The sequence below is a fragment of the Myxocyprinus asiaticus genome, chromosome 28, assembly GCF_019703515.2.
Source record: "Myxocyprinus asiaticus isolate MX2 ecotype Aquarium Trade chromosome 28, UBuf_Myxa_2, whole genome shotgun sequence".
In the NCBI taxonomy this organism is placed as follows: domain Eukaryota; kingdom Metazoa; phylum Chordata; class Actinopteri; order Cypriniformes; family Catostomidae; genus Myxocyprinus; species Myxocyprinus asiaticus.
This window is the reverse complement of record NC_059371.1, coordinates 11022969-11040606: the sequence shown is the minus strand read 5'-3', so window position 1 is coordinate 11040606 and position 17638 is coordinate 11022969. Positions and strand designations below refer to the sequence as shown.

Here is a 17638-nt window from a genome sequence, read left to right as displayed (position 1 = left end):
ATGTAATTATTTAACTACACTTGCTAGATCTACACAAAATAGATGTCATTCTTTTTCGGTCCATTTCAGACATTGCATTTGTGTAGTCAAAGATAACCCAGTTTCTCATTGTCCTTTACTCTCTGCAGGTCCTGCAGCGGTTGATAAAGTCAAGGGGTAAATCACAGAGCAAACATCTGAATGTCCAGATGATGGCAGCAGATAAACTGGCTCAGTGTCCTCCTGTGAGTTCATTAAGTTTAAACACACACACACAAACAATCAGGGCCAACTAGATCTTTGGGTGGGGTATTTTGACCATTAGGGTGGCAGCAGGTTCTCTTTTCATCTGACCGGTGTGTCCCCCTTGGTCGTTTCATTGTCCGACTGGGGGGGCACAAGAAAGGTCTAGGCAGGTAATGCCCTACCCCCTTGAATATCCTCTTTTACTTGGGAATACATCAGAATACAGAAGTAAAATGGACTGCAAATTTCTCAATGCAAAAGCTGTATCATGTTGACTTTAAAGCACAGTGTATAAATACACCCCATTACCCATCAAAACTCTGAAACCCAAACAAAGTGAAGTTAGATGTGTTTCCCACATCCCCATTAAAAATGTCAGTTGCTGACACAGAAAGAAAGGACCTTTTATAATGCAAAAAAAACAAAAAAAAAACAATGTTCCTCCAACTCTTTGACTACACTATTTTAATGTATTTTGTGTTATTTTGAAATTAAGGCAAAATGGTCAATGAAACTGGTGTAAAAAAAATAAATAATAATAATTGAAATGTTTTGTCTTCATACCTTCTTGATTGATAGCTCTTCAACCCTATACAGCAGCTAAATTCTTAACTGAAGCTGTTGACACTGGCCTTGCTACAGTTGTAATGATGTAGACACTTGCTTTTCCAAACCACATTCTGACACAAGCCATGTTGCATGTTGTTCCATAGAGCCATTATCCTACGCCATCTCCCATCACCTGATCACCATCACAAGATATTTGAAATAATATCTTCTAATTCCATCCCCTGCATGTCATATTCTCCTCCACCCTGTCTCCCCATCAGGAGATGTTTGATGTAATTTTGGACGAGAACCAATTGGAGGACGCCTGTGAGCACCTAGCAGAATATTTGGAGGTTTACTGGCGTGCCACTCATCTGCCAGGCACCGCCCCTCTCAACCCCTTATTGGAGCAAAATCTGATGACCCCGCCCTCAGCAATCTCCAGCCTACAGGTGAGGTGATCTTTGTGGATGGGTGACAGCTGGCAGTGTGAACACCCCTTGAGTATTGCAGTTATATATGAGTTGAACTAGTTAGACCAGAGGCCACCAGACTTAGTATGGGTCCTCATAGATCAGCCAGGAAAGTAGTCCAGAGACTGTCACAGGACTGTGCTAAAAATACACATAATCACATATAGTGTCCTGCTGTGCCTGTAGATAGTTTGTTGTCACCTTGATAAATGGTAGATGAACCATGTGCTTTAAGAAATATGCACCTGATTTCTGTACTAAGATGTTCTAGTTCATGTGTTTCCACCTAATATTAAATCAAATTTGATGTCAAGTGATCTTATTTTAATAACAGTATACATCTTTTTATCCTCAAAATTGCATGTAAATACTGCTTCCCAATTCGCATAGTAGTCTTTTTTTTCCTGCATATGACATTCTTACATTTACTTGAGAAGCAAAATGACATCAGATGTTAAGTCTTGTTTTTCAAGAAATCTAGCAACATTTTATGAGGCTTATGCTTAAAATGTTAGATTTATCTGAAAACTAGACTTATTATCTGATGTAATAGATATCAGTGAAGTAGATTTATCTTGTTTTAAGGATGTTTAGATCCTGGAAAACAAGACAAACATTTTTTTTGCAGTGTACAGTAGTTGTTCTAAAGTATCTTTCAAGAAGGTTACTTTGGCGCTGCTACATAAACTGAAACTACGGGAGCACCTCCCATTGGGCATTGACTTTGAAACCCTATACCATCATGCCAGTTTGATGGCTAGTGAAGCTTGATGCTTCACTAGCCATCAAACTGCATATAAGCCGGAGCCTAGCGTCACACTAGGGATGCCACGGTGTGAGATTTTAATGGTGAGATTACCATCTGGTAATCCGGTTTTATGAATATTTGCAACTTTTCTTATTATACAACAGCACTGATGCAAAAAAATGCATATCATATCACAACTGAACGTCTTATGTCTAGTTTACACTACACGATTTTAGCCCTGATTTTCTACTCGCCGACAGTTAATGGAGATCGCAGATCGTGTGAATTTTCAAAGACGCGATCTGAGAGATGTGCCGATGCGTCGCAGATGCCTGAGAGATATCTAGCACGTTAAATATCTAGACCTGTCTGTGACTCCAAGTCCTGCAGTGTGAAATGTGTTTTGACTGGAAATGACATCAGCGACGATGAGAGAGCTCCCTGAACCCAGTATTATCATGCATCTATTTGTATGGTGAGCACAATAATATAGTTTCTATCAGAATAAATGGGCTTAAATAGTTTCTATCAGAATAAATGGGCTTAAATAGAGTTTCTGTCAGAATAAATTCACATACACATAAGCTTTTCAATTATTTGAAACAAAAACAAAGAACAAACATGTCCTTGTCGAGCCACAACACCAGCAGGTACCTACAATCATTGTAAAAGAATTTATTTACTCTCTCTGCAGAGCAGACAATTCTTTTTGGGGTTTTCGCTGCAAATCAGCGCACAAACAGCTTGGATTGCAAACTCCATGCGGACCACCATTTTTAGAGGGAAGAACTCCTGTCTCACGTGTGATCTTACGTAATTTCCTGTATCACTTCACGCAAGCGTTTTGTTGTGGCATCCCTAGTGTGCGTTGCTGTTGATAGTATGCCAGAAATCTGCCATGCCCCAGCATGACTAACATACCTCAAAGTGGCTGCACAAGGCAAAAAACATGTTCACAAAAGGCTGAGCACTGTCGAACACGGCTGTGTGCTTTGGTTCGTAAGGCGACTGCCTCTCTCCAGCGGCGTTCTGTCCTCCACCGTACGGTGTGGGACGTGCCAATTTTATGCTCAGAGGTACAATACCTCCTCGCCAAAGATGCTAATTTTCTGGTCCCCAAGTAGGACGCTGAGCTGTGACCCATACTGGACATAAGGTGCTTGATTTGGACACTTATAAGTCTCAAATTGGTTACTTCGAGACAGATTTTGTTTCATGTTTGTCCACTGTAAAGGGTTTGTGTCAAGCGATTTGCAGATGCATGTGTGCAGATAGCCCTTGCTGCAAGCCATTCTTGAGATTTGCCTTCAAAGGTCCTACCCTTCAAGTTGTCCTTGGCCCTTCGCAAATGTGCGAAATGTGTCGATATGGCGCCCGCTCCGCTAAGGTCGAGCGGCATCCGTGTTACATCGAAGAGTGGTTGCTGATAGCTCAATCGAAGGTACAAGCGTGCAAGCACAGAGACCTGTTGCTAGCACATTGGGGCCTCAAGGACAACTGGACAAAGAGCGCATGAGTGGCCACTCAGCAAATTTCCTTCTTATGAGTGAAACTCGACACAGAAATCATGTCTGCACCTGACCGATGAACGCGTTCAGTCCATTCTCCTACACTTGACAAGGGTAAAGCACTGGCATACAATTTCCCATGGGCATAAAAGTTCATTCTACCAGGAGTCTGGGCATGCGCAGAGGGCGTGTCTCTAGAAGTCATATGACTGGCTGCAGGTTGGGCTTCTCCTAACACCTTTGCCAGATTTTATAACTTGCATGTATCTTCCCTCTTTTCCCAGTTCTTTACAGAGGAAGAAGGTTGATCACTGACCAATTGGTTAGTATTGGTGTTAGATCAAAAACTATGGTCTCTCCATTCCCACTGCTGTGAATGAGAGCGTGTGTGCAATGTTTCACTACCCTGTTGGCTAGTGTCATTGTGCAAAATCTCTGCTCCCCTTCTTCCCGCTAACCAGGAAGATGTGTTGAGAAATTGCTCCACTACCTGGCATGTCTAGAGTCTATGTCTTGGCATCTAGCCGTTGGTTTATTGTCCCCACTTTCCTTTCTATTTTTCTCTAGGGGTGGATACAGCAGTGCTTTTGACTACACTGTAATAGTAGGCATTGCACATCAGTGCTATGGCATTATGGAATACGACTCCCATAGCACCAGCTTCTGATACAGCATCAAAGTTATCTTATATACTTACGTAACCTTGATTCCCTGTGCTATCTATAGTTTTTCCTTCAGTCCTTCCTTCAGTAAGAAAAACCTGTTGGTGTGTCCAACAGCTTCACCAGCCAATCAAATTGGCGTGATGATGTAGGGTTTCAAAATCAATGCCCCCTGGGAGGTGCTCCCATAGCGTCAGCTTTTGACACAGCATCTCATTCCCTCTTTTCAGGAAACCAAGGTTACATGTGTAACCGAAACGTGTTACACTATTTCTGGTTTGTTTTCGAAGTGTGCATCTGTGCATGCTGTTTCTGCAAATATTGCCCACAACCCCTAGATGCTAACATTTAACAGTATGCAACAAGGGAGTCTGTGGTATTAAGACACAATGACAATGTAATGGTAGTATTTCCAGATACTGTTTGTCCAAGCCTTTTTGGAACTTGCATTATGAAGTTTTAAAAACATGAACCTCTAGAAATATGCCAAAATCAGTTAAATCAGCAAATTTTATTTACTTATTACACATAATGATCAATTTACACAGTCCATGTATTTGTGAATTAGACTGGCCATACATTTATTCAAAACTCAGAGCCTAAACTAAAGTGTATATTTTGTTCTGCTTTAATCAATTTATGTTCACAATTAATAATAAGGCAAAAAATGGTAAGCCTTGTATATTGGGTTTGACAGAGCAGGTTTGTAATTTTCAAGCTGATACTAGTAATTGCCTTTTTTGACAAAAGAAAGGTTATAAAGTAAGCATTTGTCTGTTCTGTTCATTCCTGTACTCCATTTTCTCTGTCGTTTGTAGTCTTGGGTCCAAAGAACCATTGAATACTGACATGTTGTAAGTCTGAATCTGTCTGTTCTGTGTCTCATTCATGCCTGACATCTTTGCAGTTCTCTGAAACACAGGAATTAATTGAATGAACGCTTACAAACCTGCGGTGAGTAGGTGGGACGGTCAGTGTGACTTTCCCCACACAGACTTTAAATAAGAACCCCACCCTGATTATTCTTCCTTTAACCCCTCCAAATGGAAATGGCCATGTGGTATCCCCATTAACAAAGCACTAAAAAAAAATAATCATATATGCAAATACTGTATATGATGTTGATACTCTGTTGTGTTAATACAAATATTTTGTCCTGGTTTGTATAATTTTGGAGACATGTAGCTCACTCATAATCTTTATTTATATGTATTAACTAATTTGCCAAGAGTTGAAAAAGTTAGTCATGCAAAAACTGATTTCTGACTTCACAAAAATGATTCAAGTATTTAAATTTCTCAGAATATTTATGCAGGTAACAGACCTTAACTTCCCCCAAAATCACATTCAAATATCCTTTGAACATAATTGAATGCTATAAAGTGCTAGTTCGCTGATCGTTCTTGTAGCACTAATGAAGTCAGTGATTCTAAAAGGGGCACGCACTGTTGAGTGAAGATGAATGTATAGACAGCATTTCAGAAAGTGCAGTCTGTACTTCTGATTGTGAAGACAGTATTTTTAAAGGTGGAGGCAACTTTTTTCAAGATATTGGCAGCACTTCTATAGATCATGTTTTTAAAGGTGTAGATCATGTTTGTAAAGGTGTAGGTTGTGTCTGTAAAGGTGCAGGTCATGTTTATAAAGGTGAAGGTCATGTTTGTGAAGGTGTAGGACATGTTTGTAAAGGTTTAGTTGTAGAATGTGTTGCTAAGAGTGTAGGCAGTATTTCTAAAGGTGTAGTCTGTGCTTTGTGTAGATAGTGTTTAAACGTGGAGGCTATGTATCTAGAAGCAGCACTTCTGTAAGTCAGTGTTTGTAAAGGTGTAGGTTATGTTTGTGATGATATAGGTGTAGACAGTGTTGCTAAGGGTGTAGGCAGTATAGAGGTGTAAATTATGTTTGTAAAGGTGTAGGTAATGTTTGTGTAGATTTAGGTGTAGACAGTGTTGCTAAGGGTGTAGACAGTATAGAGGTGTAGGTCAAGTTTGTAAAGGTGTAGGTCATGTTAGCAAAGGTGTAGATAATGTTTGTAAATATGCAGGTCATGTTTGTGAAAGTGTAGGTCATGTTTGTAAAGGTGTAGGTCATGTTTGTGAAGGTGTAGGTCAAGGTGTGAGTCATGTTTATAAAGGTGTAGGTCATGTTTGTGAAGATTTAGGTGTAGACAGTGTTGCTAAGGGTGTAGGCAGTATAGAGGTGTAGGTAATGTTTGTACAGGTGTAGATCAAGTTTTTAAATGTGTAGGTTGTGTTTTTAAAGATGGATGTCTTGTTTATAAAGTTGTAGGTCATGTTTGTAATGGTGTGGATCATGTTAGTAAAGTTGTAGATCATGTTTGTAAATGTGCAGGTCATGTTTATAAAAGTGTAGCTCCTATTTGTAAAGGTGAAGGTCATGTTTTTAAAGGTGTAGATCAGGGGTAGGCAACCTATGGCACGCCAGCAATGACAAGAGAGAAGTAGACTATTTTATTTATATAAATTCCGCACATGCATTCCAATCTACATCTTGATATAATCCTTCCTCATGATCATGCAGCATTTTCTTCAGCTGAATGGGAGGCTAAACAAAAAGTTAAAATGTGACGAGACTGCAGTATACCCAACAGACTCATGCAGCGCGTGCAAGCCATTCCACATCACGAGCCGGCAGCGCTTAACTTTCGGTTAATCACGCGAGTAAATACGCCCGCTTTGCTTCAGTCAGGCTGCGCTGATGACAGCCTACATTCCGTGTTTCATTTGTTTCTTTTTGCTTTCTGAACAACACGTATGTAATAAGGAAAACACCACTATTAATCCTTGAGGTTTCCAACCCAGCATACAGGTACACCCTCCTTAAACCATGGTCAGATTCAAAATTACATTAAACAATTAAAAGAGAAAACATAAACCCACATCGTGTGGTTCAAAATGTGAGTCTTGTCACATTTTTATAGTGTTAAGGCTCCCATTCAGCTGTAAAACATGGAAAACATACTGTGTGATCATGAGGAAGGATTACATCAAGATGTAGATTGAAATGCAGGTGCGAAAAACTTTATATAAATAAAATAGCCTGCTTCTCTCTCACTGTTGCTTGTGTACTTGTGATTACCCCTCTGTGTGATTTTGAAAAATGTATGACATTATATAAGGAATATTTAAGATTCCACACAATTTCGTGATCAGTAATCAAATAAGCAAATTTGTGACATTAACTCATTTTGTAGAAAAGGGCAGGTTTTCTTTCATTAAAGCACTTTCACAAGATGCTCTGTGAAAATTCACATGCACGATCATGAATATATCATAATCATCGGGTTTTGCACAAATTTTTCACTCAAAATGTTATGCTGATGTAAAAAAAGGTTGCCGACCCCTGGTGAAGATCATGTTTGTAAAGGTGTAGATCATGTTTGTGAAGTTGTAGATCAAGTTTGTAAATGTGTAGGTAATGTTTTTAAAGGTGTATGTCTTGTTTATAAAGTTGTAGGTCATGTTTGTAATGGTGTAGATCATGTTAGTAAAGGTGTAGATCATGTTTGTGAAAGTGTAGGTCCACCACTTGTAGACAGTATAGAGGTGTAGGTCAAGTTTGTAAAGGTGTAGGTCATGTTTGTAAAGGTTTAGGTCATGTTAGCAAAGGTGTAGATAATGTTTGTAAATATGCAGGTCATGTTTGTGAAAGTGTAGGTCATGTTTATAAAGGTGTAGGTCATGTGTGTGAAGGTGTATATTATGTTTGTAAAGGTGTAGGTCATGTGTGTGAAGGTGTATATTATGTTTGTAAAGGTGTAGGTCATGTTAGCAAAGGTGTAGATAATGTTTGTAAATATGCAGGTCATGTTTGTGAAAGTGTAGGTCATGTTTATAAAGGTGTAGGTCATGTGTGTGAAGGTGTATATTATGTTTGTAAAGGTGTAGGTCATGTTTGTAAAGGTGTAGGTCATGTTAGCAAAGGTGTAGATAATGTTTGTAAATATGCAGGTCATGTTTGTGAAAGTGTAGGTCATGTTTGTAAAGGTGTAGGTCATGTTTGTGAAAGTGTAGGTCATGTTTATAAAGGTGTAGGTCATGTGTGTGAAGGTGTATATTATGTTTGTAAAGGTGTATGTCATGTGTGTGAAGGTGTATATTATGTTTGTAAAGGTGTAGGTCATGTTTGTAAAGGTGTAGGTCATGTTAGCAAAGGTGTAGATAATGTTTGTAAATATGCAGGTCATGTTTGTGAAAGTGTAGGTCATGTTTATAAAGGTGTAGGTCATGTGTGTGAAGGTGTATATTATGTTTGTAAAGGTGTAGGTCATGTGTGTGAAGGTGTATATTATGTTTGTAAAGGTGTAGGTCATGTTTGTAAAGGTGTAGGTCATGTTAGCAAAGGTGTAGATAATGTTTGTAAATATGCAGGTCATGTTTGTGAAAGTGTAGGTCATGTTTGTAAAGGTGTAGGTCATGTGTGTGAAGGTGTATATTATGTTTGTAAAGGTGTAGATTATGTTTGTAAAGGTTTAGGTCATGTAAGAGATAGTGACAACACAGCACTGGCCCGATAGGCAAATGACAGTTCAAACAGACTCTCTCACATCCTTTTTGTTGAGCCCTGTGCAATGCACCTCTTTTGAGATTAATTAAATTTATAATTAAATTAATCCTAATATGTAATTTGAAAATATGTTAAAGTCCAAATAGCATACAAATCTACAGTAGGTTACATGCTTTATCTGTCCATTTCAGTCAAATGATGTAAACTTCCATATGGCAGTGTAAACTTTCCATTTGAAAAGGCCTTTTAAAATTCTATCATTTCTATCCCCTTACACTACCTTTTTCTGACCCCCTGCACTTTTTCTTTTGATATATTTTTTTTTCTGTTTACAAAGCGAGCTGCACACTCTGTCATCTCAAACTGCTCTTATTATGCCCCTTGCTGATTGATATTAACACTGTACCTCCTCATGACTTTCATATGGTGAATACACAAAGCGGATTTCTGCCTGTTTTCCTGCATTATCAAGAAATCTGTCCATTGTAAGGCTGTATCTGACCACACAGACTGATGCTTTGTGAATGTGACAATCCCTCTGACTTTCCTTTGAATGCAACCTCCTTGTTTCTAAAATGAACCTCAATCTTTTTAGGATTGTGTAGCAATTTATAATGCATAGCAATTTGATATCGGACACCAACTGGATTTGGGTGCAGTGTGAACGAAGCCATAGAAACGAGTCACTTTCAATTTCCTAATGTCCTCGTTGAGGCATAACTGTCTCCAAAAACTCCTATTCTCCTCTCTCGTTGTGTTTTATATATGTATGTTTACTGTGTGTAAATGGGTCTCGCTGTCTTCTAAATGACAAATTTTTCTTTGGAGTGAAACAAACAGGAAACATGTGACCTCAATATGGTATAGAGTTGTCATCTCTCTCTTTCTATCTCAGAACCAGCAGCTGTTGCCTGCCGGGGGTGGAGGGGGTGTGGAGGAGGAGGAGCAGGGTGAGCAGGACAGCCTCATGCCCTCCGATGAGGCCAGTGACTCACGCTCCCTTCACCGAGGCGGCTCTAGCTCCCTACAACCCCCCGAGGACGAGGAAGAAGAGGAGGAGAATAAATACGAACCCCACCGACACTCCCACACGTATCGGAACATGTACCCACCCAACCGTAACCACCCCGGGGGCATCCAAAGCGCTAACGGACACGAGTCCAAGGACCGACTTCTGCAACAGCGAGACTCGCAAGACGGACACAACCAACGCAACAATAAACAGTGTATGCTCGCCTGGCCGCGAGACAACTACTGATCACCCGCCTGCAGGAGTTGGGAGGAGAGGATTGTGTCCTGAATTGGGGTGATGGGATCGGTGAGAAACTAGGAAACACATAGTGTGTGGATATAACTGCCCATGGTTGAAGAATCTTGTTTTATAAGCTTATGTAGTCATTATTGTTTGAGGTATTGTACTACATTTGCCTTTAAATAGCAGGGTAGCTTTTCTCCTTTAAGATCAAATGCATGTTTATATTGAAACAACATTTGAACTTCCTCTGGAGGAAAACACCTAACGTCTCCTGAGTCAAAAATTATTTTTCATATCTTGCCCTGTTTAAAAAAAATATATAGCTTAATGTAGTTTTCTGATATTAACTGGCCTGTTTCCTGGTTTTAGGAGGGTTTGGGGCACTTGTGAGCTGGTCAGACTTGGAGACCAGCTTAACTAGCTGAACACCAGCTTGACCAGGCTGGGAGGCCAGCTAGACCAGCGTAAACCAGCTTAGACTGGTTTTAGCTATTTTTTTCAGCAGGGAGGAGCATGATTTTACCCTCTTCCTGAATCTAATGAGCACATAAGGCATTATGAGATAATGAAAAGCACTTTTATAGCATGGAATGGTAGTCACAATGAAAGACACTGTAGCATTTTGTTGCATCTTACTTTATAAGCTTATTTTTTGCTAGTGATTTTGTAAATGTGAAAATTTTGCTCTGATTTTTTAGTTAAAGCCTGATGGGAGTTCTTTTGTGTTTGTATCATTATCAATAGTTAATAGGAAGTTCACTGGGCAACTCTAATCATTCAGGCAATTGACATAAGCAGTCACTTTTTTGTTACCTTTTGATGTTGCACACATTGTCATTTTGTAGAAGCACCACGTGTTACTGTATCTAGAAAGGGAATTCAGGGCAAACAGGGTTACGCTCTGCTTTTGTGGAGTGCAACTGCCTATTTGGTCTGTACATAAGATACATTCCAGAACTTTTATGAAAAGAAGCAGTTTGTCATCATTTTGCATCTTAGCATTTACATTTGTAATGCCAATAGCACATCATGAACAAGATGGAAGAGGAAGCCTAAATAGGACAGTGTTTCTGTCTGGACAATCCTGCTAAAACCGCTTTCGGACCCATTTAGAACCATTTTAAAAATGAGTCAAAATGGCCCGCAAGTCCAAGGAAGGGTTAAGGTGGTCAAGCTGTTTTTTGGAACCTGGAACCTGTTTTGTTTGTGGTTCAAGATGGTTAACCCCCTAAACCTGCTAATGGCCAACTGGAAATCAGCTACCACATTCCAAAACACAGCTACAAGCTTAAAATTGATTTTATTGCAGGATTATCTGTTTCTTTTCTGGAGATATGAAAATAAGAGAAAACTGAAGATAGTTTATCACCCAACAGTAGAAAGTGTCCATTTATACAGTACACTGCAGGACTTTTAGTGCTTGTAGCCCACCAGTTTTGGTGTCCATTTTGGGAAATGGGATGGCGCAGTTGTTAGAATCTTTTGAATTTGGGACTTGACCAAATGATAGAGGTAGATGAATGCATCTGTAAATGGACATGCATGGAAAGTTGGTGGAGGTTCAATTATTTGACACATGGGTCAGTTTGAGGAGTAGGAGACTGACCACTTGTAGAAAAATGAATGGGAGAAATCCCAATGCTTACCAATGACGACTGTAAGAAAGGAAGTCCCACCTTTCAGTTAAAACAGCCAATCTTGTGTTTGGCAAAGGTTGCCTGGTCATTTTGTTCTAGAACATGCATGCGCATTAGGATGAATTTGAGCTAAAGAAGCAAATGTAATGATACCAATGTTGTCAGCTTTTATTGCTTATTTGTGGCAAACAGTTTTGGAGATTTTGGTCTTTGCCCATTCAAGCAGAGAGGAGCTGTACTTACACATCTACAAAATAGCTGGCCACCGAGTAGCATTTTTTTTTTTTTTTTTTGCGTGCTTCAATATGGGAAGTTTCAACATCATACCAGGGTTTGTGGGCTTGTGGTTCCCCTTCAATATAGGACACTATGCCTTCAGTACGGGACATTTCGCTGTCCGTTCTGCATTTCCCCCTCAAGCGTATCACTACTTAAGTACATGGCAATAGGGGTCCCTCAAGGGTCGTCTTCATTTCGGCCAAAATGCGGGACTTCCCAGCTAATATGGGACAGTTGGCAACCCAACTGCTAAGTTAACCAACTTGCCTCATAAGGACTTTGCCTCTACTGAGATGAAAGTGTGTCTTAAACAAGTAAGCGACCTTCTTTCTTCCTCACACAAGGGGCAGTTACCAGGGACTACTTAAAAGAACATAGCGTCACACCTTGACTTGGCGACACGTTCAACACTGGGTTGTGTTCCGACTAAATCCAAGAAAACATTTCTCTGTTTGTTATTACTATGACTTTTAGACTTGGATGTGACCTGTAGCAGCTTAGGCTAAGGTTTATCCAGTATAGGACAATTCAAACTGGCCTTAATATTTACATGTATATCTTTACCATTGCATGTTTCGAATACATTTATTTAGGACTATTTGCACATTAGGGTTGGAACAGGACCTTAACATTTTTTTTTTAAAGTATATTAGGGTCGAAAAATCTACTCTTATCATTTTATTTAAAATTAAAATCTGCAACAGGATAATATTTACACATCTAATAATAACTAGTGTATATATATCAAATGGAAAGTGACCCGATCCTGGATACTTTGTAATTACGGATCTGTAACTTATTTTTAAGAAATGTTGCTATGTTTACAGGATACAAGTCAGGATTACTCTCACTCAGTTTGGTGATGTGAGACGTATTGAAATACTGTATATGTAATGTCAGTTGTTATACGGTGATGTAGTCACATAAAGTTGCAGTACACTCTCACGTAGCGCTGTAGTTATTGATTTGGATCCTCAGACTAATAAACTTATAATTAATAGATTTTAGAACATTAGTCAACATTGCCTGCCAACGAGAGAAATCCTTATTTTTCTTAAGAAATAATCTTTCCAATTTAATCGATGTTTATACATAGGACGTTTACTTAATTGTATCAAATAGACTACACAGCTCCTTAAAAATATGCACAGAGACTTGAGTGAATGTATAGTTGCATGCCTTAACACCTCTAGTCCTCAGCACTAATGAATTGTCCTCCAGAGGGATTGTGCCAAATTGACGGTCCCTTAATTGATTGTGTTGCGTTGATTGTTGTGGATTCATACACTCCCAGAATGCACTTTTAGAAACTTAACTCCTTATTTCAGATTGTAAAGGCTTTTCTTATAGACGAAAATGAGGCCTAATCTGAAGAATCAGCCATCCGTGTGGCCAGTGTTGTATTAGGACAACATATCACAGCTGTAGTGCATATATTCATCTCATAACATAATGCAAGAGAGTTATTTACGTGTATACCTTTACTAGACACTGAAATCCAAACATGGGAAACAGCAGCTACTAGTGGCCACTACGTTACATTGACTCAGTGAATGCTAATGGTGCGTTCACTTAATGTCGGAATTACCGCAATTACGAGATTCGAACTTGTTAAAAGCGCTCACGTCTTCGTAAAACTTGTAATTACAAATTCTATTGGAATTCTATGAAAGCCCCGACTTGACAGTCGTGAGGGTGAAAAGATCCAATATGGCAATGGCCTCAACAGTTAAAGGTAGTGTAATACATACTGTATTTCTGTTTGATACGCAGTTTTACTATGCCATTGTTTCCTGCAGTGATTTCATTGTCCCTATAGCATTTTGCAAGAACATATAGAGGTGAATTAATGTAGTGATAAATATTTTGCTGTTATCAACAACAAAGCCATTTCGGCATTATAAGTGTTGCCATAGAACAAATAAGGTCCGAGAACGTAGAATAATAAAAGTAATTCCGACATAATGTGAATGCAGCATAAGGCTGAAACATATTCTATGCAAAAATGTGAACGACAGTGCTTCTAGATACACAAACTTGATTTTGCGCATTATAGTGTTACGAAATGTTTCACAGTGTTACTCATAATGCAACGACTGTTGCATTCTCAGCATTGCTGCAAGGGACGCTATAGTGTGCATTAGCGTAAACTCCTCTACTATGCTGATCAAGTTTGTTAAAGTTAGTTAAACTGTTGACCATAAACAGATGTTTATAGCTAGCTAGCTACCTGAATAATAGCACATGCGTTTTAATATCACAAACATTTTAAGGTAACTCTATTGCCCTCCAAGGTTTGTTACCGCCACAGCAACGCAAGAGTGTACATTTGTGTGTTCAACGGGACTGTGCAATTGGAATGCGTTGGTAAATCATTCAGCTAAGGCCACAAACTTACTCTACACAAGTACGCAAACACAGACGTGAATGCTTGGCCAACACATTGCCATTGCAGTCACGATGTACATATTTGATGTGCGTTCTTGTGTTACTATGGCAATAACAAACCTCAGTTCTCAAGGGGTGAGTACTGAGTATTAGAGTCCACTAATGCGTTTTCATTTGAAAACTAATTGATTTCGCTACGTTTATGCCTCTCATCCACACTAGAACAGCATTGTCCTCAACCAAAAATGGGGTGTTTTGAAAATGCTCTCAATTACCACATACTTTAGAAAACGGTGACTTTAGGAAACTGAACAAAGAGTTTTTAAACTTAAACTGATTAGTGTGGAGGTGGCCAGAGTTACATTCAAATGTCTGTGCCATTCAACTGGATATGTTATTATTCAGGTAGCTAGCTATAAATATGTTGACAGTTTACCTTGCTTTAACTAACTTGTTTAGCAATGGTACGCCATCACAGTAGCTGTAGAAGAAGAGTTTATGCTAATATGCTACCTGCTTATAGCGCCCCTTGTGACAACAATGAGAATGCATGTGAAAACACTTGAGTTGCTTTATCAGTTGCGTTTCTAACTATTTTGGAATGCTTTGGCCTATAAAATTGAGCTTGCATAGCTTGAACCATTTGCGTTCACGTTCTTGCGTAGAGTATGAGTCCATGTCAAATCTAAGAAATGACACAACTGCCTGTTAACAACCTATGATATGTGTTGATCTCAGGTCATTAGACAAGTCACTGTATCTTTCCAGCTCTTGCCTTTCTCATGAAAGTTTAAATTGACGTTTACTGTGTCGTAGAACTGGACATTGTGTTTAGAGTACCGATCTTGAAGCAAAACCTCACATAGGCCGTTTAGAGGTTCATAAGAAATTAACATCATCTGGGATATGGAAGTCAGGGTAACAAGTCCATTTGAACAAATGCCTTGACCTGGCCTCTCTTTAAATGTACTTTATCTTTATTTGCTATCAACATGTCTCACTTTAATCTATTGTTCTAGATAAAAATATTTTTTTTTTAAAAGACAGAAAATCAAAGCATGACTGAAAAAAAGTTTCTATGCAAGTGTTGCATGAGATCTGATTGTTTCTTTCGATTGTGTTTGCTCTACTTTAGTATTGCATTGATTCTTGTTGTTTGTAACTATTATTCTAGTTAGTAGGAATACTCACCCTCTTTTATACTGAGCACAGACAAGGGGCTCCTGTGGAACAGATCCTTTTATTTAAAATGCTTATTTACAAACTCATGGGCTTCAATACCTCCACTGTTCTGTTTTTCTTTTTGACAACTTTTGGACATAGCATATAATTCATTCAATGCATTAAATATTATTTGTCAAGACCAGAAATTATACAACTTTGATTTAAAAATAGTACTCCACACCAAAAAGAGTGAAATTGCACTATACAAGCTTCTTTTAATCTTAAAGAGATAGTTCACCCAAAAATGAAAGTTCTCTCATCATTTACTCACCCTTATGCCATCTCAGATGTGTATGACTTTCTTTCATCTGCTAAACACATACAAAGATTTTTAGTAGAATATCTCAGTTCTGTAGGTCCATACAATGCAATTGAATGAGTGCCAACATTTTTAAGCTCCAAAATCCACATAAGAGCAACATAAAAGTTCTCGAGATGACTGTGGTGGAGAAGTGATATGATAGGTGTGGGTGAGAAACAGAATATTTAAGTCCTTTATTTACTATATATTCTCTCCCTGCTCAGTCAGTCTCCACTTTAATGTTCACATTCACATTTCTTCTTCTTTTGTTTTTGGTGATTCACATTCTTCATGCATATCGCCCCCTACTGGGCAGGGTGGAGAATTTATAGCAAAAAAAGACTTAAATATTGATCTGTTTCTAACACACACCTATCATATTACTTCTGAAGATGTGGATTAAACCACTGGAGTCATATGGATTACTTTTATGATGCCTTCATGTGCTTTTTTGAGCATCAACATTTTGGCACCCATTCACTTGCATTGTATGGACCTATAGAGCTAAAATATTCTTCTAAAAATCTTACAACTCCAATTCCGAAAAAGTCAGGACAGTATGAAAAATGCTAATAAAAACAAAAAGGAGTGATTTTTAAATTATATTCACCCTTTGCTATATTATAAGCACTACAACTAAACATTATATGATGTTTTACCTTGAGAATTTCATTGTTTTTTGAAAATGTACAGTAATTTCAAATCAGATGATTGTAACACGCTCCAAAAAAGTTGAGACGGGACAATTTAAGACTAATAAAAATTTGACAAGTTAAAATAACAAGGTGATGTGAAACAGATGTTAAACAGATGAAGCAATCGTGCTTCATAGTATATAAGGAGCCTCCAACAGCGTAGTCCTTCAAGAGCAAGGATCATTCGTGACTTGTCAATTTGCCAACAGATGCTTCAGCAAATAATCCAAAACATTGAGAACAATGTTCCCCAAAGACAAATTGGAAGGATTTTGGGCATTTCACCCTCTACAGTGTACAATAAAGTTAAAAGATTCAAATAATCTGGTCAAATCTTGGTGCGTAAAGGGCAAGATGAAAACCACTTCTGAATGTGCGTGATCTCTGATCGCTCAGACGTCACTGTCTTAAAAAACATCATTCATCTGTAATGGATATCATGAACATGAGCTTGGGATAACTTTAGTAAACCTTTGTCAGTCAGAACCATTTGCCGCTGCATCCACAGATGCAAGTTAAGACTTTACTATGCAAAGCAGAAGCCCTACATCAACACTGTCCAGAAGCGCTGCTGACTTCTCTGGTCTCAGTCTCATCTTAGATGGAAAGTAGAACAGTGGAACTGTGTTTTTTTGGTTTGAAGAGTCCACATTTTAAAAAGCTTTTGAAAAACAAAGCTGTTGTATTATCCGAGCCAAAGAGGAAAAGGGCCATCCAAGCTGTTATCAGCATCAGGTCCAAAAGCCAGTGTCTGTATGGGTCAGGGGTGTGTCAGTGCCCATGGCATGGGTAACTGGCACATCTGTGAGAACACCATGAATGCAGACAGATATGTAAAAATTTTGGAGCAACATATACTGCCATCCAGCACCGTCTTTTCCAGGGATGTCCCTGCATTTTCCAGCAGGACAACTTCAAACCACATACTGCCCAGATTGCAAGTGCATGGCTGTGAAGCAGAGAGTGTGTGTACTAGATTTGCCTGCCTGCAGTCCTGACCATCTCCAAGTGAGAATGTGTGGCACATTATGAAGCGCACAATACGGCAATGAAGACCCCGTACAATTATGCAGCTAAAGACTTACATAATGGATGAATTGGGGGAAATTCCACTTTCTAAACTTAACAAACTTGTGTCTTCAGTGCCTAAATTCTTAATAAGTGTTA

At 38.8% G+C, this 17638-nt stretch overlaps 1 protein-coding gene across 2 annotated transcripts in view; it reads left to right on the top strand.

Annotated features, from left to right (window-relative positions):
• Window positions 1-17638, top strand: part of LOC127419234 (voltage-dependent L-type calcium channel subunit beta-3-like) — a 105287-nt gene that overhangs the window by 74086 nt on the left and 13563 nt on the right. Inside the window, exons 12-14 of one of the 2 annotated variants that reach the window (XR_007893626.1) lie at window positions 129-224; window positions 1056-1226; window positions 9588-10010. Coding sequence is in view for 1 of the 2 variants with exons in the window: in XM_051660478.1 (XP_051516438.1) it covers window positions 129-224; window positions 1056-1226; window positions 9588-9950 (630 nt within the window). In the remaining variant the exon portion in view is untranslated. Of the gene's footprint in view, window positions 1-128; window positions 225-1055; window positions 1227-9587; window positions 16335-17638 lie in introns of those variants that run through there. The other variant, XM_051660478.1, reaches the window with a different exon arrangement.